Here is a 23,303-nt window from a genome sequence, read left to right as displayed (position 1 = left end):
TGACCCAAAATGACTCCCTTCTCTTGCTCGGTGCTTCCAGCGATTGTCTTCTCAATATGTGCTTTTTCAATAGTTAAAAAAAAAAAATGTTTATTAGTATTTTGCAGTAACATACATAACCAGTTAACTTCAGTCCCACAGGTGTCACAGTAAGCCAACATTCCCTCCTTCGCATTATACATTGGTTATGCGCACAGTACATCAGATGGCTGGTTACAATCGACTTCAAGCTATAGAGTTCTTTATCCAGACAATGGGCCGTTGTTCTTTCCCCTGTGTATTTTAGATATTCCACATCTTCCTGTGATGTGCGGCCCTGTGCATTGAGGTACTTAACATATGGTCCCCAGATATTTCTGGGTCTCGCTCTTGGGGGTGGGGGGGGGGGGGTGGGTGTGGTTGGTGCGCCAATCTGCCATACTTCGTTCCCCCCCACCCCCATTTCGTTGCAGTATAGTACATATTCTTGCCACATTCTCACACTCGGTTGGGACCCCCCCCCCCCCCCCCGATGTCATTGCCACCCGCCTCCTGGCTAGGAGTAGTCGGGTTAACTTTCTCATTTTTCCTGGTACTTGTCTAGTGTGACTTATCGGATCAGGGTCCATCCTTTCACCTACAATGTCACTCTGTGCCTCAAAGACCTCCTCCCAGAAGAGTTAAAATCCCTGGGCAGCCCCTTGTCAAGTGTATAAAGTCTGCTGGTGTAGTGCCACAACTCACACAGCTCTCTGGGGTGTCTGGAAACCACTTGTGTAGTAAGACTGGCGTATAGTAAAACTGGTGCAAGTACTAAGTGAATTAACTTGTATTTAGCGTTGAGAAATACTCCCCTCAATTCCTTTCGAACAGTAGTTCCAAGTTTCATCTGACATCTCGCATCCCAATACCTTTTTTCCATTTTCTTCCCCAAGAGGATGCTCCCATTTTTTTCCCCTAGAGTTCAGACTCATACGATATAGGGCAGACACCACCTTTAAAACTGTGAGCTTCTTGAAGCATTTTGTCTGGGATAGGGGCCGCTTCCGGTTACCTAGGGAATGCAGGGATGACCTGTTTCAATGACTCTTGGCCTAAAGTATGAAAACACATTCTGAGGTGTAAGTTCCCCTCTAGCTTTCAACGTATCCAGCGTGAAAAACTGAACATCCGGGGTGAGACCTTGACAGCATTTAATGTGTACGTGTTTCATGCTGCACACACAACCTCTCTCGCTAGTCAACGTGATCCCTGGTATGTGGATAACTGATAATTCTGGTGAATGTTTCCCCTTTGACTTTGTTCTATGCGAGTCCATGCCTTGCAGGTCAGCTCCACCATGTCTGTCACCTTAGAGGCATGGTCTGGTGCTGGCATTATCGTCGACCTCAAAAGAAAGAGGACCGCCAGGGCCCTTTCTACTTCTACATGTCTTCTGTCTATCGTGTACCCAAACCAGTAAAGGAGGAACCTTGCCTGTGCCGCTTCAGAATACATTTCGAGGTCTGGAAGTGCCAATCCTCCCTCTTCTAGGGGCGCTACTAGTTTCTCCCCCCACAGCACCCTGGCCTGTTGCCCGCCCAGATGAACCGTAATATCAGTGATCTTAGATCCCTGAAGTATTCTTTGGGTGGCTCCATGGGCACATAAAGGAACACGTATATATACTCGGTAGCAGCGTTATTTTGACCAGAGATCTTCTCCCGTAAAGGTTGAGCGGGAGGTTCATCATCTGTCCACAGCCGCTTTAGCTTGTTCCACTACATGCTGATAGTTATGGGTGTATAACTCACCTGGGGTCCATGCTACAGTGATCCCCAAGTAGCTTGTGGATGTTCTGTGTCATTGAAAGCCCCACCTGTCGGCAAAGTGTTCAGCACCATCCGTTCTATGGAATAGGACCAATTCCGTAGCATTAACTCAACCCAGAGAAGTCCCCTAATGACCTCACATCCGCCATTTTTGGATCCAGATTGTGCTGCGGATCTCTGATGTAGAGCGCCATGCCATCTGAGTAGAGGGAACCAATCACCCTAAGCCGATATAGCTGCACCCCCCTGTGAATATGATGTTCTCTGACTATCTCGGCTAGGGGTTCAATTGCCAGTGAAAATAGTATGGCGAAAGGGGACACCCCTGTCTCGTGCCCCTCCCTAATGGTATAACTGCAGTTAGTTGGCCATTCACTCTGATCCTGGCATTGGGTGTTGTGTACAAAAGCAACACAAGGGATATGAAGCTCTTCACCCCCCTTCCCCACTTCCCCATCCTGCACAGGTTTGCAAACATGAAGGGTCACTACTGATTCGAACGCTTTTGTTGCGTCCAGCAATGCTGCCACTATTGAATCATCCTGCTGCACTGCGGACATTAGCCCGAACATTCTGCGCAGCCCATAGGGGGTAGAGCGTCCCGGTATAAATCCTGACTGGTCCTTCACTGATCTGAGCATCAGCAGCGCCAGCCTAGAGGCTAATAACTTGGTCAGAATCTTACTATCCAAGTTAATGAGGGATATGTGCCGGTACGAGGAGCAATCATTCGCCTCCTTGTGTGGCTTCAGCTGGCCGTCTTTCAAACTTTGATAGTATACCTCCAATAAGTGGGGAGCAAGCTTATTTGCAAAGTTTTTGTAGAATTCAGCCATGTATCTGTCTGGGCCGGGGGCATTGTCTGACGGTAGGGACTTGATTGTCGCCCTGACCTCCTCCAGTGTTATGGGGTGGCCTAGTCACTCCCTCATCTGAGCACCAGTATAGTGCAACTTGATCCAAATATTGATCGATCTCCTGTTCTGAAACATGTAGCTGAGAGGAATACAATTGTCTATAGAATGTGCAGAATTCCCGACCAATCTGTCCCCAGATGTATTCCCCTCCCCCCAACTCGTTTTTAACTGATAAAACCCGACCCTTGTTTGCGTCTATCCTTTCGGCTTTCGTTAGTAGCTTACCAGAGCGTTGGCCCTCCCCCATACTGCCTCACCCCCCCCCCCCTTGACAGGAATTCCACTTCTCTTTGCACTAGCTCCCTAAATACTTGTAATTGTACCTATGTAATGGTCTATCGGTTTCAAAACTGTGTTGAACTAAAATGTTAATGACATTTCAGTCTTACTAACCTTAAACCTGTTTCTTCCATACAGCAAACGGTAATCTCGAATCTAAACAGCACTGAATTCCATGGCAGCGGTTATACCAGGTATGATTTATGGAACTCAAATCCTGTATTATCTGGTGGTATGTCATTGTCTTCACTTCGTCATCTTTGCGTCCTGCCTGCCTGCCTGCTCTCAATCCTTATAACTGATGTGCATCCCAACTTCAAAACTGGAAAATAAACACACAGCTGTTCTAAAATATTTCACATTATATGCCACACCCACATGTCCCCAGTGTGATGGGACAAGATGTATCCTCCTGGCTATTTCCTATATCCAACCTGCCACATAGTCTCTTTGCTGTTTGATCCGTCTTGGGCTTGATCCATTACACTATTACACTTCCTTGAGTACAGCTGTCTGGGCAAGAAGGGTTGATTCCGGAATAGAGTTATCTGGAGGTCTATTCTTTGGGACCTTGGGTGATGGTCCAAGGTAAAACAGCGATTAAGACTGTTAAAACCATGAGTATGATTGTGTAATGTCAGCCAGCGTTTCAGCTTGGCTACTTCTTTCCTCCACTGTAGGGGTCAAGTCTGGGTACCCCCTAGGCTCCACACTGTCCCCAGTTTTATTCAACACACACATGTGCTTTGAAACCACTTCATTCCTTAGGCTTGCAATACCATTCTTACATATTATGCTATGGTGCAAGTCTTTTATACTGTGCCATATCACTACTGTAGTGATTTCCGGGCACCTGCCTTCTCTGGAGGTTGGTGTGGTTTCTTCCGTCTGAGGTATTGGAACCTTTTTAGTCTTGATATGATATGGCATTAATAACGCGGCTATACACAAGTGTTTCTAGGCGTGACAGAGGGAAGACAGACCGCGATCTTACTAGGCCAGGTGACATTGAGAGCGCGCAAGTGCAGGGGAGGAGGGGTAGGGGAAAAGTGCAGGGGGAAAGAGGCTGTCTTGAAAAGGGGTATTGCTCCCCAGGGACCAGCCCTTATTAGCATAAATTACCCAATTGCACCCACTTACAGGTCCGCTCGTGCCAAGCAATGAACTCATGCTAGAGAAATGACACCTTCAGTATAAATTCAGCATTTATTAGACGAAAAGCATAATATAACAGAACAGTAAATTTATCAGCAATTTGGAATTCAAGTTTTATTTTTATTTTTTTAAAAAATATTTTTTTTTTTTTCCACAACACATCAAACTTAACCAACACATCGGACATTTCCGTTTGTTAGCTTCTTAGCTTACATTAACATGTAACACATTGCAGTCCTCCTACCCCTCCCTCCTCACTAACTCAAGCGCCTACTTCAATGCCTCAAATTCTGTTTCTTGGGATCGATCTCCTTCACTATTCCCAGACATTTCATCTTCGCTGGATTCGACCTGGGAGAGTCCTGATATTGTGGCCATCATTTGTCTCCGTTCTATCAGGGGTCCTGCTTACTCTTTTCCCCTCCCCTGCTAACTGCTTCGTACCATGCTGCCGTCTCAGCCTCTGCCCATTTTAAGAGGTCATTCCACTGCACCTCTAGTCTGGGTCTTTGGGCTGCTTTCCAACCCATAGCAATTCTCCGTTTGGCCAGGATGTAGTCCTAATCTTTCAGTTTACTAATATGCTTAAGGTTGCGTGGTTTGGTTAAACCCCGCCCCCCCAACATGCATGCCCATACTGTTTCCACCTCTAACTTGATCCCCTTTTGGCACAGGCGTTGTTTATTTTCCACCCAAAATCTCACCACCTCCAGGCACACCCAGAACATGTGAATCATCCCAGCGCCCACCTCCCCGCACTTGGGGGATTTCTGTGTCACTGTGCTTCCAAACCTAGCGATTTTACTTGGGGTCAAATATGCCCTGTGGGTAACATATAACTGGATTTGCTGTAGCCTCGCATTCCGGGACACCACCTTGTGATATCTCTGGGCTCTTTCCCAGTGCCCATCCTGCATAGGTTTGCATGCCTCCTCCTCCCAATCCCGCCTCAAGTGGAGCAGCTCCTTACCCACTCTAGACATCAGTAGTTCATAAATTATTTCTGGATATTTCATGCCCGCCCTCTGAGATATCGTACATCGTTTCGAAAACAGTATCGGGTTTTTCTGCCAGTACTGCCCCGGGCCATTTTTATCACACTAGTTTAATGATTCTGGTGTATGTGATATATTGTCCCATGTGTATTCCAGAGATCATGAAGGAAACTGGAAGTCTAGTGCCTTCCCCTCTTGCCATATGTCTCCTAGGGTCGGGAGGCCCACCGGTTCCCAGAATGTAAGGATCCCCATCCTCGTCCTCTCCGCATAGCGCCACAAGTGGCACCTGCGGGGAGCATGGGGTTGGGTTTCCCATTACTTGGCACGCTTTGCGCCATGTTATCCATCCTAGTTCCAGTAATCTCGCTCGCCCTTGCATCTCTAGTTTGGGTAGCCATATTAGTTCCTCAGCAACTGGCTTCAGCCGTCTCGTCTTCGGACCACCATCTGACTACGTATTGAAGCTGCCCCGCCAGGTGGTATATCTCGCAATTTGGTAAGTTTATGCCCCCTCTGTCATACGGATTCTGCAATTTCCAAAGGGCCACCCTGTTTCTGGAGTTATGCCATATAAAGCCCCTGCATAAGCTATGGAGTTTCGTGAAAAAGCGTTTGGGGAGCATGTATGGGATATTCATAAAGAAGTGTAGCAGCCTGGGCAGGACCACCATCTTGATCAACGCCCCCCTACCCACCATGGCCAGGGGGAGTTTCGCCCAGAACCTCATGCTATTCTTGATGCCTTCCACTGCCCTTTCCGTGTTGTATTTGTATTAGTCTATAATTGAATGGTATAAATTGTTCCCAAGGTATCTGATTGTTCTAGTCTGCCAGGGTATCTGCAGGATAGGTAGGTTCCCCTGTGGGACTCCCCTATATATTTCCCCAGGACAAACATACTTGACTTTTTGGCGTTTACTGCGATGCCCGAAAGGGCCGCATAGCGCTCCATCACTTCCAGGACATACTGTACGTTTTCCTCTGGGAAGCGCAGTTATAGCAGCATATCATCCGCATATAGTGATATCAAGTGCAGCCCCCCCTTCGCGTGGACACCTAACTCTCCCTACTGCTGTCTGAGACAGATCGCTAATGGTTCTAATGCGAGGATATATAGCATGGGGGACTAGGGGCCGCCCTGTCTTGTGCCCCTGCTAAGTTACCATTTGTCTGAAATTATCGCTCCCGTTTTGACCCTGGCCGCTGGTGAGCTATATACCATCTTCACCCACCTCAAATACCCTGGTCCCATCCTGTATTCTTTCAAAGCCGCCATCATCCAAGGCCATCTCACAGAATCAAGACTTTTATTGCATCCAACCAAACTATTGCCATTTCGCTGAGGTCGTCCTTTGTTTGTTCTATAATATGGTGGAGTCTTCTGTGATTGTCGGATATATTCCTGCCTGGGACGTAACCAATCTGATCAGGGTGTATGAGTTTGTTTATCACCCTTTTAAGTCTGTTCGACAAAACTACTGTGAGAATTTTGCTGTCTTGGTTTAACATGGATAGGGGTCTGTACGACCCACATTCCAAGCTTAGTTTACCAGGTTTGAGTAGCGGAATAATCACCGCCTCTCTCAGGGATTCCGGCAATCTTTCCCTCTCCTATGCCTCATTTAGCATAGTCAACAGCGGGGGGAGCACCTCTTGTCTATACGTTTTATAGAATTCGCTGGGGAGCCCATCTGACCCCGGGGCTTTGCACATGGGTAGGTGCAGTACCACTGTCTCCAATTCCTCTATTGTAATTGGGGCCTCCAGATTCCCCCTTTATTCCTCGTTTAGCTTGGGTAATCCTGCGTCTTGCAGTGTCTCCCGAGTCTCCCGTTCTGCAAACTCCCCCGTATCTTCATAAAGGCGTTTGTAGAATCTGAGAAAGCCCTCATTCATCACCTCCTGGGTGTTCCAGATCTGGCCGCCTTCTCCCATCATCTCCCTGACTACTGCTCTTGGTGTCTCGTTTTTATATAGCCATGCTAGCAGTCTCCCCGGCTTATCCCCCCTCCCTATGTGTTGACTTTCAATGTATTTTCTATAGTTCAGATTGCATAGTCTTTCCCAAAGCCCCTCACTGGCTTGTTGTAGTTGGCTCACTTGTTCGGCGTCCTCCTGTGAGGTATTTCTTCTAGTTTCTTCTCCGTCTCTTGTAGCTCGCGCTCTATGCCCCCTTGGAGCCCTTTGGATTTGGATATGGCCGCTCCCCTCACTACCACCTTAAACGCCTCCCATAGGGTTCCTTCTGACTCCACGCTTTCTGTGTTAGTATCGAAATACCCAATGATCTCCTCCTTAAGGTCCTCCCGGAATGCCGAATCCTGCAGGGCCTCAGCTATAAGCCTCCATGTCGGAATTCTAGCTCTGGGGGGCTGATGTCTCCACTCCAGGACCAGAGGGGAGTGGTCCGATAGTGTTCTTGCCTTATATTCTGAGCCCGTCATTTCCCCTACTAGTTCCGAGGAAACCAACATATAGTCCAGTCTCGTATACAGGTTATGCGGGGCAGCATAATGTGAGTAGTGCCCATCACTCGGGTGTTGCTGCCTCCAGATATCTTCTAGCCCGAAGTCTCTCAACAGGGCCTGTAGTGTTTTTGCGGCTGGGGAGGGTTTATTTAGTTTCATATCGGACCTATCCATTGTAGGGCTTAGCGTGCAGTTAAAGTCCGCTCCCCATATGATCGCGCCTCCCATATGGGGGCTGATTTTGCTGTATAGTGTCCTAAAGTAGGCTGCCGTATCTGGGTTGGGGGCATACATATTTATGATACTCAATTCTCTGTTCTCCAGCAACCCCTGCATCACTATCATCCTCCCATCTGGTTCCGCCATGACCTGGAGCGTTTGGAATGGCACACTTGGTGCCACCCAGGTAACCACCCCCCTGGCGTAAGCTGAATATGTTGCTCCCATGGTGGTCCCTTTGCACTTTTTTCTGACCACCTCTAGTTTCTCTTTGGTGAGGTGGGTTTCTTGCAGTAATGCTATGTTCAATTTCTGCCTTCTCAAATACATCATTAGTTTGTTTCTCTTCAGGTAACTGTTAAGGCCTCTCACATTCCAAGTTACAATTCTAAGACCTCCCATCGTCGTCCATATTTTATCCCCCCCTTCTCCCTCCCTCCCTCTTTGTTCCTTTCTTCAACTTTGATTGGCATGAATGTGAGCTCGTTCCCTGTCCATTTTTAACATTAAATCCCCAACTAACCCCCCATGCCCACGCTTCCCAACTATGTTCACTACACACGTTCCCTACCCTCCCTCCTCCCTACCCGTCCCCAACTTTTGCCCAGCTACATCCCTGGATCTCAGGCTGCCCCGCATTTGGCCCTGTCTCAGTATGCCGAGATCAGGAACCCAGCAGGGTGTAACCGATCTATCGGTAACCTAACTAGTGTATACTCTGGGGGTGTGAGAGCGAGTCCCGTTGGGCTCCTGCGGTTTTGCGCTATATCGCCATGCTTGAGCATTTGTGTTTATGGGACCGTGTTGCGCATATCCCAATTTTCTTGCCCTGTCTTATATTCTAGTCCCAGTGTTTGGTTCTGCAGCACCGTAGGTACTGCAGGCTCCACTTTGCTTATCTGCGCTGTCTTCTTTCCGGGTGCCAGTTTACGAGGGGCAGTTCTGTGTGTCTAGCCACTCTGACGCATCCTCTGGGGTGTCGCAGGTACAGTGTTCTATTTTTGTGGTACACCTTCAGTTTGGCCAGGTATATTAACATATATTTGTAGCCTGCTTCCCGCAACCTTCTTTTCACTGCCCCATAGTTCATACGACGTCCCTGCACCAAGAGTGTGTAGTCCGGGTATGCTGTGATGTTCGCCGATGCCCTTTGTATCGTGCCACCCTTTCGGAAGTGTTCTAGGATTTTTTCCCTGTCGTGATAGTTCAGGATTTTGGTGATTATTGGTCTCGGGGGTGGGGGGGTGGAAGGGTTCCTGGCAGCGGCTTCCTTGTCAGGGCCTTATGCACTCGTTTCACTGCAAATCCTTGAGTGAGCACCCCTCCTGTTATCTCTTGAAGCAGCATTGTTTCAATGTAGTCTGTGGGGTTTGATCCCTCTGCTCCTTCCGGTAGTCCCACGTTGCGTATGTTGTTTCTCTGGGCGCGTCCCTCCGCTTCTTCTGCCCAATTCTCCAAGTTGCTCACGCGTTGGTCCAGGATGTGAATCGCTGAGGTGGGAGACGCACATGCGGCTGTATTCTGGGCCACTTCATTTTCCAGTTCACCCGTGCGTTCTGCTAGTGTTCTAACATCTTGCCTGAAGAGATTCACCTCTTACTGCACTGCGCCAACTTTACTTTCCAGTGCCGCCTTCAGTTCGACCATTGCCGATTCCGGTTTGGTTTCCCACGCCAGTTTCAGGTCCGCAATTGCATCCAGGATCTGCTGGTCTTTGCTCGCCGTGGCGGGGGTCTTCTCCTTGCTCCTAGCCCCTTGCTGTTTGAGGTGTTGCAAATTCTTCCAGCGTGGGTTGTTTGCCCTTTGCCTTGGTCTGTTTGTTTGCCTTGGTCTGTTTGTTTGCCATCTCAGTATTGCTGTATGCTTCACTTCGGGCTCTCGAGAGTGTATTCTCCAGCGCCTCGGGCTGCTCTGTGCCAAACTGTGGTGCTTGAGGGAATCTGTGGTGGAAGTCCTCGTATCCAGATTCACGTTGTTTCACGAGTGGGTTGTGTCCTCCCATGTCTCTGGCCGCTGATCTCAGTCTTCCGCCTTGCGCGGTGTCCTGGGCCTCCGTAGTTCCTGGCGACAGACCCCACGTGTCGCCTAGGATCCTTTTTCGCTGAATTGCCCAGCTTGTGGTTTACGGTGCGGTATCCACCTGGGCTCCCCCACTGCACAGATAAAGAGAAGCAAAAGAAGATAAAAGAGCAGAGGAGGCCGCGACGGAAGGAGGATTCCGCCACCCAAGAAAGCTCCATAGAACGCTCAGGTGAGAGTATCGGGGGGGTACATTCAGGGCTTGACACTTGCTGTGTGACCAGGGTATGCCACTGGGGTGCTGGCCTGGGGCATTTTGCTGGCCTGTCAGCTGTGTCTTTTGTTCTCCCCGTGACCAACGCCATCTTGGTGTCTGCCCTCAGAAGTTTGTGTAAATTGTTTTATAGATGCAGACCCCCGCGCACTGTATTACTTGCGCTTTGATGCTGCGTCTGCCACCGCCGGCTCCAGTGCTATATGGGTGCCCCTTAATGCGACCCCCCTCCTTCTTATCGTTATGGGTGGCCCTCATGCTTGCCACTGCAGCCGCCTACTCATTACACTTCCACGTTATGGGTTGCCCCTCCAGCTCTACACCGCGGCACCTCCTTCTGCTGCTCTCACAGCCGCCTGCTCCGTTCTGCTCCCACGTTATGGGTGCCCCCTGCCTGCTCTTCACCGCTACATCTCTTTCAGCTGCCCTTGCGGCTGCCTGTTCCGTCCCGGTGCCAGACTCTTCGTAGATCAGCTGGCTCTTCTTGGATCTGCTGGCTTGTCACGAACGCACACTCTCTCTGGTTTCAGCTGCATCCAAAAATATATCACAGCCGTGTCCTGTAGCTTCAGCGGCCTCAGCTTTGCCCTCAGTGATTACAATGTATCTGCCCTCCGGCGCGTACCCACTCCTATGCAATGTCTCGTCACCGTTGCCAGTCAGCTGTTCGCTCCGCTTTGCAGCTGCCGCTCATTCCCATTGAGCCTTTGTTCTAGTGTCCCGAGGCGCCATTTTGGGTGTCCTCTCCCCGGGTCCGCACTTTGCTCTGTGTCAGATCCTTGATTATGCACACGGCTCCTCTCAGTATGCGCTCTGCCACATGCACCAAGTATTCATCTTGCTTTAGTTACGAATTCTGAAGTCTCTGCCACTTTTTAATGGCAACTTGTAGTTGATGGATCGATTCTGGACTGCAGGAGCTCACGGGATCCACGTCCTAGCTCATGGCCATGTAGCCACGCCCCCCCCCATTTGGAATTCAAGTTGGAGGAAATCACAAAGCTCATTAGAGAAACAGTCTTGCGTCCCTTGGATGCTATTATTCGCACTGGAGACCCAGGCCGTCTACAACTGCTTGCTCAGCCAGCTCTGTAGATGACAGCTCTACAAGGTGCTACCTAAGGTATCCTGCTCCGGGCACTTGCTCTTGCTCGATGCAAGTCCACGGATGAATCTCCCACCCAGTTCTGGGTGCTTGCACCTTTTGTGCTCTTGTGCCGTCATTCAGCATGACGCACTGTTCCAGAAACTTCTACGTGCAAAACATGTTTACCAATGGAAAAACCCAACTCTCTCTAAGATGCTCCTTGCTCTTACCTCTCCCTACTTGGAGCCCTGTCTGCGAAAATGCAGGAATGTCTATTATCAGTATGGGCAAGTCCGTACCAGGCCTTCTCATGTGAAAGAGGATATGTTTACAAAGCATGGCAGAGCCACTGTGGTGAAGAGGAGCTGAAATAATATGCATTGCAATTAACCCCTAGTGAGCAAGCTTTACCAGGCCTGCACTCTGCTAGCTAGTGTCTATAGTGCTTCAAAGACTGGCTATCTAAGCGCTATATCGGTGCTACAATGCTCCAACACTCAAATACAGGTCTCTATTAGCTACTAAACTGGGGCCTCTGCCTTGCCTTTCTATGCACAATGCAACCCTCCTTTCCTTTGAGGCCTGCACCTACTCAGGAAGGCGCTACTATCACAACACATAACTAAATTCATCTATAAAGATCTGTGTTTCAGCATTTAGCACATACTTTGAATAAGCTATTAGTTTTAGCTGTTAATGCAGCCATCTAAGGCCCTAATATGCAAATATGGATGGATCATTTGTGCTTTCTATTTCGCTACAGGGGCGGAGGGGGCAGTGCAGTACATAGGATAACAGTAAAATAAAGTGCAGTTTCAGACAGAAATTCAGCAGGGGAGAGGAGCAGAGAAAGCAGAAGAAAAGAGGAAGGTCTTGAGGTGCTTCCGGAACCGGAGATGGTTCTCCTCAAGTTTGAGAGGCAGGAAGGCTGTTCCAGAGGGAGGCTCCAGCAGAAGAAAGGGATCTACCACCAACTCGCTGCTTGGAGAAGCAACTGACCCTGAGGGAGTTGGAGGCATATGAGCGAAGAGCTTGAGAAGGAAGATATTTAGGAAGAGAGAGTTAAAGGTATTGAGGCCCCAGGCCCCAGAAGGCAGCTGGGTTTTAACTGAATCCTCTCCGTCACTGGGAACCAATGCAGAGATTTCAGTCCTGGAGAGATACGATCCCTGGGCTTGAGGCCAAGGACAAGTCTTGCAGTCCTGTTTTGGATGAGTTGCAGAGAGTAGAGGCAGGCATATTTAGAAAGCAAATGAGTAGGGAGAGCACAAGTTGAATCTGTGAAGATCTACAGACTGGGGGGGGGATCGGCTGATGTAGAAGGAGTAAAGGAATGATGGCTCGGGTGCATGTGTGGATTCATTAATGTGGACCATGTTAGATTGCAGAAACAAAGGTGTGTTTGACATTGAATGAATTTTCTTTGTGAAGCAGTATAGAGGTGTAATAGCGGGTTAAAAGCACTTTGGCTCCTTGGTGTGCTTGCGATGTACTCCAATTACATTGTGCTAGTATTTTGACCCAGGATTACCTCTTTACACATAGCAATCAGCAATCTCCGGAATAGTAATTGGGGATAATCTGGGAGCTCAGATATCGCTTGTTCTAGAATAGACTGTGTGGAAAGTGAATTAAGTTAGCTCCTAGATAGTCTCACACTATCCCTATTCTACGTGAACTGCAACACATGATCATTCACGTATTGATGTCTGTTTTTTATTTATTTTTTCTGCCATGGGTTGGCTGCACGTAAGCAGTGAAGACATTTTCAGCATCTTTCAATGATGGTCGCTGTATCTTCAAGTTCAAGAACTGTGTACTTTTAACGTTGATCAAGTGGGCGAACGGAAGCACTTTGGCGAGACGTCACTGAGCCAAGGTCTTCAAACAGGTGCACAGTAGGAAAAGTGGGGATTAAGATTACCCACTGGCATTCCAGAATGCCTCTCAATTCCCCTTGTTGTATCCCCACCAACTCTGATTTCCTAGACACTTGCAGAGAGCACTCCTTTTAACTTTTACCAAAGGTGCAAACCCATGTTCCCTTGGAAGGACACACATGTGTGCAAAAGCTGCCTTCGAAAGGCCCATGAGTAGGGTGTGGAGTGTGCTGTAAATTCAAACTGAAAACACTGAGTGCTGTACAAAGTGCTGGGCTGTATACATCATGCAGGCTGAAGTCTGTCCACTGTTACAGTGGGGGATCTTTAAGTCGAGAATAAAAAGCATCTGGACTGGCAGCGAGTTCTGATGAGCTTGCAACAGATGAGCTAGGAAACGCATTCTCTCATTCGGCCCCCAACTCTGAAGGGCTGGCATCAGGGCTTTGCCTTTGAGACAGTGCCTAGTGACAAACGCAATCGTTTCAAATTAAAACCAAAGCAGAATGAGGTTTGCTGGAAGTGTTGCACCAAACGATGTGGGTTGGGCCGAACAGTATTGGAGCACAACAGGCGCAAGGTTTTGGGTGCTGTGATGAATTGAGGGAACGTGTCACTTCTCCCCAAGGGGGAGCGCCCCCCCCCCCCCTGCCCCCTCCTCCCCTGTGAGGCTAGGGAGGTAAACCTACTTGGCAACATCCTCCTTAGGGGTTGAGGCAATTGTACCTCACCGGGAGAGACTTCCCCTGTTGTGGACAAGGACACCTGTTCCTGTGTGAGGTCCTCAAGTGGTGGCTTATATGGACTTGCCTAATAACCCCAGAGTATTTGCAGTTTCGTGAAGATGAAGTGAACCAATATCTGCAACAATAAACTGAGGATAGCCCTTTAAATTGGGGCGGGGGAAAGAGCTCCCTGTCTGTAAGAGAATGGAAGAAGGCAGGACTGTGTAGAATGCAGAGCTCTCGTAAGCCTGAGAATTCTAATGTGGAGCGCGGAACGCTGGGAAACCGGCATTTAGGAGCAAAGGAAATCCAAGTCCAGTGGAAGAGGAGTTCGGTGGTGGTGTGACCACAAAGTAGACATGCTATGCAGTCGGCCCATACAACAACGCTGACTCCACCAGCCGGAGGAAACCACTTCTGATCCAAGTCATGGGTCATGGCACCAGTGATTAGAAGACAAGAGCAAGGCACTGAAGAAAGACTCCACAGATACAAAGCAGACAAAAGAGAATCCGATGTCCACCAGGTACCGGAGCAGTTGCCCCTGAACACAGAAGGTAGTCTGGGGAACGGGAATACTGGAAGGGCAAGAGGGATTCTATGTAAAGCAAAAGTACGGAAGTAAGAAACCAGAACTGTGGTAATGAACTAGAAAGAAACACAAATACTACAAGTGGGAGAGAAGAAAAGTTGGAGTTGCAGTATTGCCAGTTCTACAGACATTCAGACTTGCCCGCTCCCTGTCTGCCCTCCCAGTCAGTTATGGATGAGGGCCGACTGCTGAGGAGCTCGAGGCGACGCAAGGAGGAGAAGTCTCTGAGGGCCCTGAGGATGGAAGTCTCCATTGAAGTCTACACACACCCACCCCCTCTCCTGCTCCCCCCTGAAGATGATCTGCCAGAGGGGGACCAAAGGTAAGCCTGCATTGTTGAGCTCTCGGGCACGAATCACACCAAATTCCTCTACGCATGAAAATGTCCCTCGTGAGCAAGAAACTACAGCTGACATGCTCGAATTTGGCTTAATGTGTGCAGCATTTAATCCCCCGCTACCGCACTGGAGCTTTCATCACATGCGACAGAACTGACGGGCAATAAGCTTTTACATAACATTATCACAACCAGCCCAGTGGCCAACACAAGACACATTTCCATTAAATAACAGCCCTTTGGAATACACACTGTATCCGACAACTGGGCGAGAAGATCTGGAGGGGAATCTCCCCGAAACGCCCAACAAAAACACTCCACCCGTGCCTTCGCCAAACTCCATCCCCCCCCCCCTCACCCGCACCCTTCTAAACACCCTAGCCAAGAGTCAATACCTGCTGCGGGGATGCGTCCCCTTGGCCCTTCCGGGCTTCTCTCCCCTTCGGGTGTTGGGCTGGGTGGAGGGCCTTCTGTACTTGCCGTCCCAAGCTCGGAGCCCCTACCCCCTAAGTCGATGGCTCTGGAGGGCGGCTCGATGCTGTGCGTGGAGGCCGAGGTGTATGGGGAGCTGGAGGGCTCTCGAAGGGGCGTGCCCCTTGGTGGCGGTGGGCGAACTGGAGAGGTGCTGGAGGTGCCCTCCCCCTGTCTGGGACCCCGAGAGGCCTAGAGGTCGCCGGGGAGCAGGACCTGGCAGTAGATGAGCTGGAGCCGGGTGTGGCTGGAGTCAACTTGCCCCTACACTCGCCTGAGAGCGGAGAAAGCGGCGTCCTCGCCTCAGCACCTCCACCCAGTGTTAAAACAGTGGAACTACACCAGCAAAAACACAAATTGGGGGGGGGGGGGTGAATAAATCATAACGAAAACCCAACCAACGCCAAAACAGACTAGGAAACGTTATAAAAGAAAAAGGATGCAAAACTCTATGCTGCAAAACCAAAAGGAAACTAATTGTGGCTATGAAGGACTTTCCAGTCCCAACACCACTCACAGGACATAAAAATCTCCAAACAAGCGGGATCCTAAGTGTGAACTCCCAAAATGCGTGGAACACAAAACCTCAAACCTTGGCTAAAGCGCTTGGGAAGCAGCGCACATTTAAAAAAATTGTCCCAAAAAACAATATCAGTGAACTTAGCAAATTTCTTTCTCAGAAAAACGCTTGCTTAAGGAAGTGAACGAGAAAAAGAACACTAACCAGCCCGCGAGATATCGGACGCTGAATTACTGGAAAGCACCAGAAATGAAATCGATGGATCTTGTCGCCAGTCCACGTCGTTAGCCCTAGGTGAACTGAACCAGCTAGGGTCAAAACTCACGTTAGAGCCAGAATCAACCACAACACCAAGTTTAAAAACATTTTGGGGACTCCAAACAGCACCTAGGGTTACACCTCACACTCCAAACTCTTGGAACTCTAACAGAGCCCCTCAACAACTAACTTCTCAGTCAAGTGGCCAGGGAGGCACAAATCAACTGAGCTATCGTGGCGATAACCTACCCCCTCAGCACAAGCCAAGAGTTGAACCTAGAAAGAACGTGCCTCAGCAAAACTCCACACTGGTCCTGCACAGACAGAGGGGGGAGGGCGGGGATTAAGCCTCAACGAAACATGGAACAAAAAAACATTCAGCATCGCCCCCTGAAAGCATAAAGACAATATAACTGTGGTCAGCCGAACAAAAGGAATAGTGTCAGCAAGACCTTACCCTTACGAGATTTGAGAAGCAAGCATAATATTGCCCCAAGATCCCCTGATTGCCCACCCAAGTGACTCACTAACCGGCCGACTGGACCAAAACAAATGGACTTCCATTGGGTGCCTTGACACCACCAACTTGGAATAAATCCAGGATCTTAACTCCTAGAAAGCGTCTGTCAAGCAAACTTGGAGATCAAACAACTGAGAGCACTAGAAAAATTGACCTACTATCCATAATGTCCACGGTCACGATAGCTCTTGCTCCGTTCTCAAAGATAAACGAGGCAATTCACAAAACCTTAAGACCATACCTCCCTGGTGGCATCCATACACAATAAACTGACATTTTTGGAAGGGCACCTAACGGCCCCTGTTCAGGCTTACGACATCCAGCAACTTAAGACAACAGCAAGCACACAAACCACTCCTATGGATCCTGAAGAAGAAATGCATCGCACTGAGAATCTTCACCCAGATGAACCAGCCATCCACAAAAGCATTCCAACTAGCACCCTTAAGGGAGCCGTGAAAAAAGGAAAGATTAAGGAGGAGGACCTGGTACCCCAACAACAAAAACTACAGACCAAAAGAAACAAATGCAACCTGGATCTACAGAGGACGCAACCTACAAAAAAGCATTAAAGAATACTTTATTGCAGAAAACCTCAAAACTTCATTGAGGGACACTACATTAAGGGTTGAAGCACAACATCTGGCTGACGAGGACCCTTTGCCAAAACCTAACCCTAGTCAACAGCGACCAGTAACCACACCACAGGCTTCTGTAGAAGCTCGGCAAGAACAGCTCACCACCATACACGCTAACTGAGTTAAACTCAAGCGCAGTGGTTTTGGTTGTGGATGAAGACTCAGCGGCTACCGTAGACCTGATGGATGTATCAGAATATTCCTTTGAGTACTCAGAATCGGAGATCCCTGAAGCCGGAGACACAAGGCCAATAGAATCTGTGAGTCATACAAACAACTCTCAGACAACAACAATGAAAGCCAAACCATCGCCTTCAAACGCCTAACCAACTCGCATCTCCACCTTCTCCTCCATTTCTAACTCTTTCTGAAAAAAGAAATAATCAACCTCTTCAAGAGACTCTGATCACCCAGTTCCAAAATTCACGAATACACTCTCCTAAGGACAACGCTGTGGAAAAAGCACCAGCACAACAAGATAACAGAAGATTATAAGAAATGAAAAACACAGGTCAAGAAGCAAAGAAGTGGAGGATCCCAGAAAGAGTGCTTCCGCTACACAGCTTCCCTGTAGATGCGAAAGGGAACCGACAAGAAATGGAGGGTTCGATTGGCAAGAACCTACACAGAAACTGACCAAAACAGGAAGTGGGCGTGATCGTCACCTCCCATCACATAACACAAGTTCTCTAAAACTAATACGAATTCTGGGAAAACTGGACCACTTGATCCTAAACTGCAGAGCAGTCATACAACTACTCCACTGTGTCCCGAACTTGAGGCTGATAACCTCAGACGATATCCAAATAGAGTTCGGTGAAAAACATGTGACTGTGTACCTCCATATTAACTCTGCAGCTGTAATAGTTACCCTTCTCGAAGGCTGGGGACAACCTTCAAAAACTTGGCTTCGATTTAAGACCAATGAACCGCGGAGAACAATTAACTATAGACCGTCCAAAAGGAAAGCCGACTGAAAGAAACATACAACTATCAAGTCCCAATCGGCCACTTAGGGTGTGCCCACAGTTGAGAATGAAGAAACCAAACTGCATAAAAACACCAACGAGACCGAATCGAACACTGGAGAGGGAGTCAAGTCGGCTACAGTCACCAAAATTAAAAACATCAATGGCTAAATGAAGTACGACTGCAGAACACGATCTGGACCCTACCAGAGTGCCACAAGGCCCTAGACCAGTGGTCTTCAAACTTTTTTGGCCGGTCGGGACCCCCCCCAGAAATGCCAAATGGACAGTATATATTGGGCTGCCGTCACCTGCTCCCATCAGTCGCTGGGTTCCCTCATCCCACTCCTACCCAGTCGCTGGTCTCTCCCCACCCCATCACACACCATGGGCTCTCCCCACTCTGCTCCGACCACTATCCCATGGTTCCCGCCCTTTGTGCTCCCACCGTAGTCCAGGGGTTCCCGCCCATCCCATTCCCAACACAGTCTGAGGGCCAGTGGCGGCTGGTGATTTGTTTTTAAGTGGAGGGACATAACTATTTCCCCCAAAAATGCCATAGCGACCGAGCATAGTGAGGGAGCCCGAACCAATAAAGGGGTTTCGGGGGTGGGGTTTCCCCCTGTGAATTTTTTTAAAATAATGGGTTAAAATGTTGCATTGTAGAGCATACTTTTAACAAAAAAATGGGTAAATAGCCAAACGGTTTGCAATTTGTGCTGGGGGGCCCAGGCGGCAGGCATTGATATTGATATTTTATTTCTATCGCGCTCGTACACAAGTGTTTCAGAGCGCGGCAAGGGAGGGGAACAGAGGAGAATAAAACGGTGATCTTACTAGGCCCAGTGACATTCAGAATGTGCAAGTGCGCATGGGAGAGGGGGAGGGGAAAAGTGCATGGAAGGGGGGAGAAGTGGAAAGTGCGAAGCGGAGGAGAAACAGATAAATAATAAATAAACAATAAAGGCAACAAACAGTGGTAGTGTAGCCAGCAATTTACAAGTGCTACGTTTAAGACAGCAGACAGCAGACAGGGTAGGTCTGATAAGTGCAGGAAGAAAAAGCGGGGGGGGGCTGTATGGGTACAGATACAGACCCCAGTGCAAGGGGTGGCCCAGAGGCAGTGCGGGAGGGTGAGCAGGTACCTGGGTCCAGAGGGTGGCCAAGTGTACGGTGCCAAGAGAGAACAGATCAGCAGGGGAGAGGGGGAGTGAAGGCAGAAGAAAAGAGGAAGGTCTTGAGGTGCTTCTGGAACCGGAGATGGTTCTCCTCAAGTTTTAGAGTGGCAGGGCGGCTGTTCCAGAGGGAGGCCTCAGCCGAAGACGGATCTACCCCCAGCTTGTTTCTTTGAAAAATGACTGACCCTGAGGGAGTTGGAGGTAGAGGAGCGAAGAGCGCGAGAGGGGAGGTATTTGCGGAGGGATAGGTGAAGATATTTTGGCCCCAGGCCCCAGAAAGCCTTGTGGACCATGCAGAGGGTTTTGAATGATGTCCAGTAAAAAGATACCATCCCTGTCCCCTGGGCCCCACTGGTCCTAACATAACACAAGCATGAATGTGTGTATGCAAGGCGCTGCACATTCATGCAGCAATCATTCTATCATTCACATGAGCATCCATCACCATACACTCACTCATAACATAAGCATACACATGTTTAAATAAAAACAATGAACATAAACGTACCTTCTGCATTGGCCTTCGTGTGGGTGCTGAAACGGCCTTCTCCAGGCTGCTCTGTCCGTATGTCCGAGGAGGCGCAGGAGCTCCCCCTCGACATACAGACATGCATTGCCCCAGCCACCATTTCCAATGAGCTATGCAATGCTGGCGAAGCAAAACGCCCCAGCACTTGCACGGCTCAGTGAGCACGTGTGGCTGGGGAACTAAACTGAACTGTCAAAGGGAAACAATGTTTCCCTTTGACAGTTCAGCCAGCCCATGAGCACTCCATTAGCTGGAAAAAGCAGCTGAGGGAGTGCTCACTGTTTCACTGGGCTGGCTCCTTAGTTCCTCCCATAATGGGTGAGGGGCCACTGGGTGGGCGTCCCCTCACCATTATGGATGAGCCGCCAGTACCAAAACTGAATGCCTGTACCAAAAATGTAAAATTCTAGTGTGGGCCAGTCAAAATGGGCCATTTGGCCAATGTGGACCAGTTTGATGAGTTACTTAACTATGCAGTTAGTAATTTAGACCATTGTTGCTGAATATATCACAATTTACTTCCATTTTAACACAAAGCACCCCCTTGGGTACTATTGAAACAGTGGGCTTCATTACAACTCTTGCGTAGCTGTGCCAGTAAAACCGGCACGGCTGCCGACGGAGCTGCATCCGGGTCCGGCACCCGCAAATGGGCAATTACCAGGTCATGCCGAGTTAGGCGGACCTGATAATTGCCCTTTCGCCGGTGCCGGTACCGGTAGATCCCCATTTGAGCCCCATAGGGCATAGTTGTAATGAGGCCCAGTCTGTGACTAAAGGAATGAATATCCATTTACAACTGTGGGCCACTTTTACATTGTTGCCTGAGACAGTTTCATGCTTCAGCCTGACCTTGTGAGCCACCCCTGCCCATTTCTTCCAATCCCAAAAAATGTTTTACATTTTTTTTTTGTTTTTTTTTTTGTTTTTAGATTTCATCCCCCAGGGAAGCACCCGCGGACCCCTAGGGGGTCGCACCCCACAGTTTGAATACCGCTGCCCTAGACTAAGACTCAAGGTCTCTTTTTTTAAATTTGTATTTATTTATTTTTTTCTCAACTGAAAGAACAACGACCTGTAAGAGGATTCAATCCAACACTACAGCTAAGTCAATGCCTAGTCTGGGATACTGAATGGAAACCCTTATTGATATATCTTTATGTCCAGTTCATGAGTTCTGGATGACTACCCCTATATAACACCCCTCTCTTAGAATCCCCCTGACCCCACTGAGCCAAGAAGTAGTTCTGCTTTGCAAGTTTAAAAGGTTTTATTTGAGAAATAAAACGAAATATATATATATCACACTTTATAATAAATAAATTAATATCTGATAGTACACTTAGACATATGATGTTGATCAACAATGGGTAATCTGACACTAGCACACTTCTTTATAATCAATGAGGAGTTAGTATAGGATGGATAAAGTAGCAAAAATACTTTTTATGATTTCAAGGGAAAAGCAATGAGGAATAAAATGCAGTACAGAAGTACTTGATATGATTTTAGCAAAAGATAAGATAATTACTTTTTCTCTGGCAATTCACCCCCCTCCCCTATGCAATGTAAGACATGGAAGGAGATGGAAGTAACACACACAGTTCTCAGGAATGCAATCAAATACAATACGAAATTCAATTCCCACCCCAGCAAGCTTAGAGAAAACCGGTATGAGTTTTAAAACGCAGGCCCAAGTGCTTTGAATGTGGTGGCAATGAAGTGAGAAATATGCTGAAAATGCTTTTAATTCCCTTTAGGAGGTTCAGGGTGAGTGAGATACTTGGGATGAGCTCAGGCTCACTTTAGCAATGATTCAGGGATGGTTATTAAGAGGCAAACTAATTTTTAGCAGAGGAAAGTAAAAAAACTGCTATCTTTTTACAGGTAAAGAAATCGGGCCAAATCACGGCAAAATTCGCGAGTGCGTGAATCGTGATTACGGCAAAAGTATAAGGAGTTCCTAGGACAAACGGTTCCAGAGATATGAACGATTTTGTAAACTCAAAATGACAGGTGACAGCTTGCAGCTGCAGAATTGACAGATGACACAATTTCTTGGAGGCTGTTCTACTTAGGTTAAAATAGTTTGGATTAGATTATTTTAACTAAGAGATTGGTGTTCTGCTAGGTACTCACAATATAAATTTGAAATAGGCCTCGCCACGGATCTGGTCAGGTTTTGGACTGGACTCCGGTTCTGGTCTCGACACTTCACAGTGATCTGGGTCAGCTCTCTGGTTCTGCTCACGGTCTGGTCTGGTCTGGCACTGGTCTGGTCTGTCCGGATACAGCGGTCTCTGCACGGCTCCTGGATCTCTGCACTGGTCCTGGCAAAAGTTCTTGGCAAGGGATTCAAGCAGCTCGCCCGGCTGTGAGTAGCTTGCAATGATTTGAGGCCTGCTGCAGAGAACTCGGCTTGTGGTTTTAGGCCTCTGATTTAGGTTCTAAAGTATAAGTTCTAGGTTCTGGAGTATGTAGCTGGAGTCAGTCTGGAACTGGTATCTTCTGGATGTTGTGTAGTCCGGCAAAACGCTCCGCAGCAACTGGATTTCAATGTCCTCTCTAGCTTCCAGTGGCTCTTTTTATGTCTTTTGAAAGTGGGTGTGTGCGCAGCATCACTAAGCCAGCCCCTCTCTCAACTGATCATTGGTCAAGCTTTTCTCTCTTCCTTGATAGGGGAAAGGAAATGTGAGTCATGGTGATGCTGTTTTATGGCCTGCAGAAAGGACACTCCCCTGTCAAATTGCACACAAATCTATATTTGACCCAAATACATATTCCACAAATACAGTTGTTTGTCATTGCATACACACATCATGCATTACTGATGGGAGGCACTGTTCCGACCCTGGCGTTTCTAGGAGCTTGGGTAAAGAAATGGCAACTTTTTGCGCTTTTTAGTAACTTTCCCCATATCGGATTTTTCTCCAAATTTATACAACTGTGTGCAAGGCATGTGGGCATTTAGATAAGGAAGTGTCAGATTTTTAACATGCATACATTTAGAGGAACAGCCTCTTTTCCGCTCGTAAACCCCCAGATCATACCACCGGGTCCTAAAACCCCTTAAAATGTGGGCAGAAAAATCACAAGAATTATGGTATCATTTAGATAATTTTGACAAGTCCGCACCATGAGTTATACATCTTTCTTAAAATCATATTCTGGCCAACAGGGGTGTGTCTTCCCAGGTCACATGGTGGAGAAACCAGTCTATCCACTTTCTTTAAGCTCAGCCTGTCCTCAGAGGGGGCTGCCCCTCCCCGTTTCTGCCAAGAGGAAGCCACTTTACGACCCCCCCCAATAAACCATCTGCCTGAGTCAAGGAAGGGCTTTGTTCAAAAGGAAGCCATTTACGACCCCCCCAATAAACCATCTGCCTGGGCCCTTTGTTTAGTTTCCTGCAGTCCCCAGGTAATTCAATCAGAGAGTGTGTGACCTCCTTTCGGCAGGGGCAACAGAATGCAGCCAGGCCTGG

The 23,303-nt window shown here is 48.3% G+C and overlaps 1 protein-coding gene across 2 annotated transcripts in view; it reads left to right on the top strand.

The window, feature by feature from the left end:
- MFSD11 (major facilitator superfamily domain containing 11) overlaps window positions 1–23,303 on the top strand; it is a 1,014,059-nt gene that overhangs the window by 10,770 nt on the left and 979,986 nt on the right. For both annotated transcript variants that reach the window (XM_069654654.1, XM_069654655.1), the window contains exon 3: window positions 3,125–3,180. In XM_069654654.1, the coding sequence (XP_069510755.1) occupies window positions 3,125–3,180 (56 nt within the window). The remainder of the gene's footprint in view (window positions 1–3,124; window positions 3,181–23,303) is intronic.

This window comes from Ambystoma mexicanum, chromosome 3q, assembly GCF_040938575.1.
Source record: "Ambystoma mexicanum isolate Mex_15411 chromosome 3q, UKY_AmexF1_1, whole genome shotgun sequence".
Classification (NCBI taxonomy): Eukaryota; Metazoa; Chordata; class Amphibia; order Caudata; family Ambystomatidae; genus Ambystoma; species Ambystoma mexicanum.
This window is presented reverse-complemented; position numbering and strand designations above follow the sequence as displayed.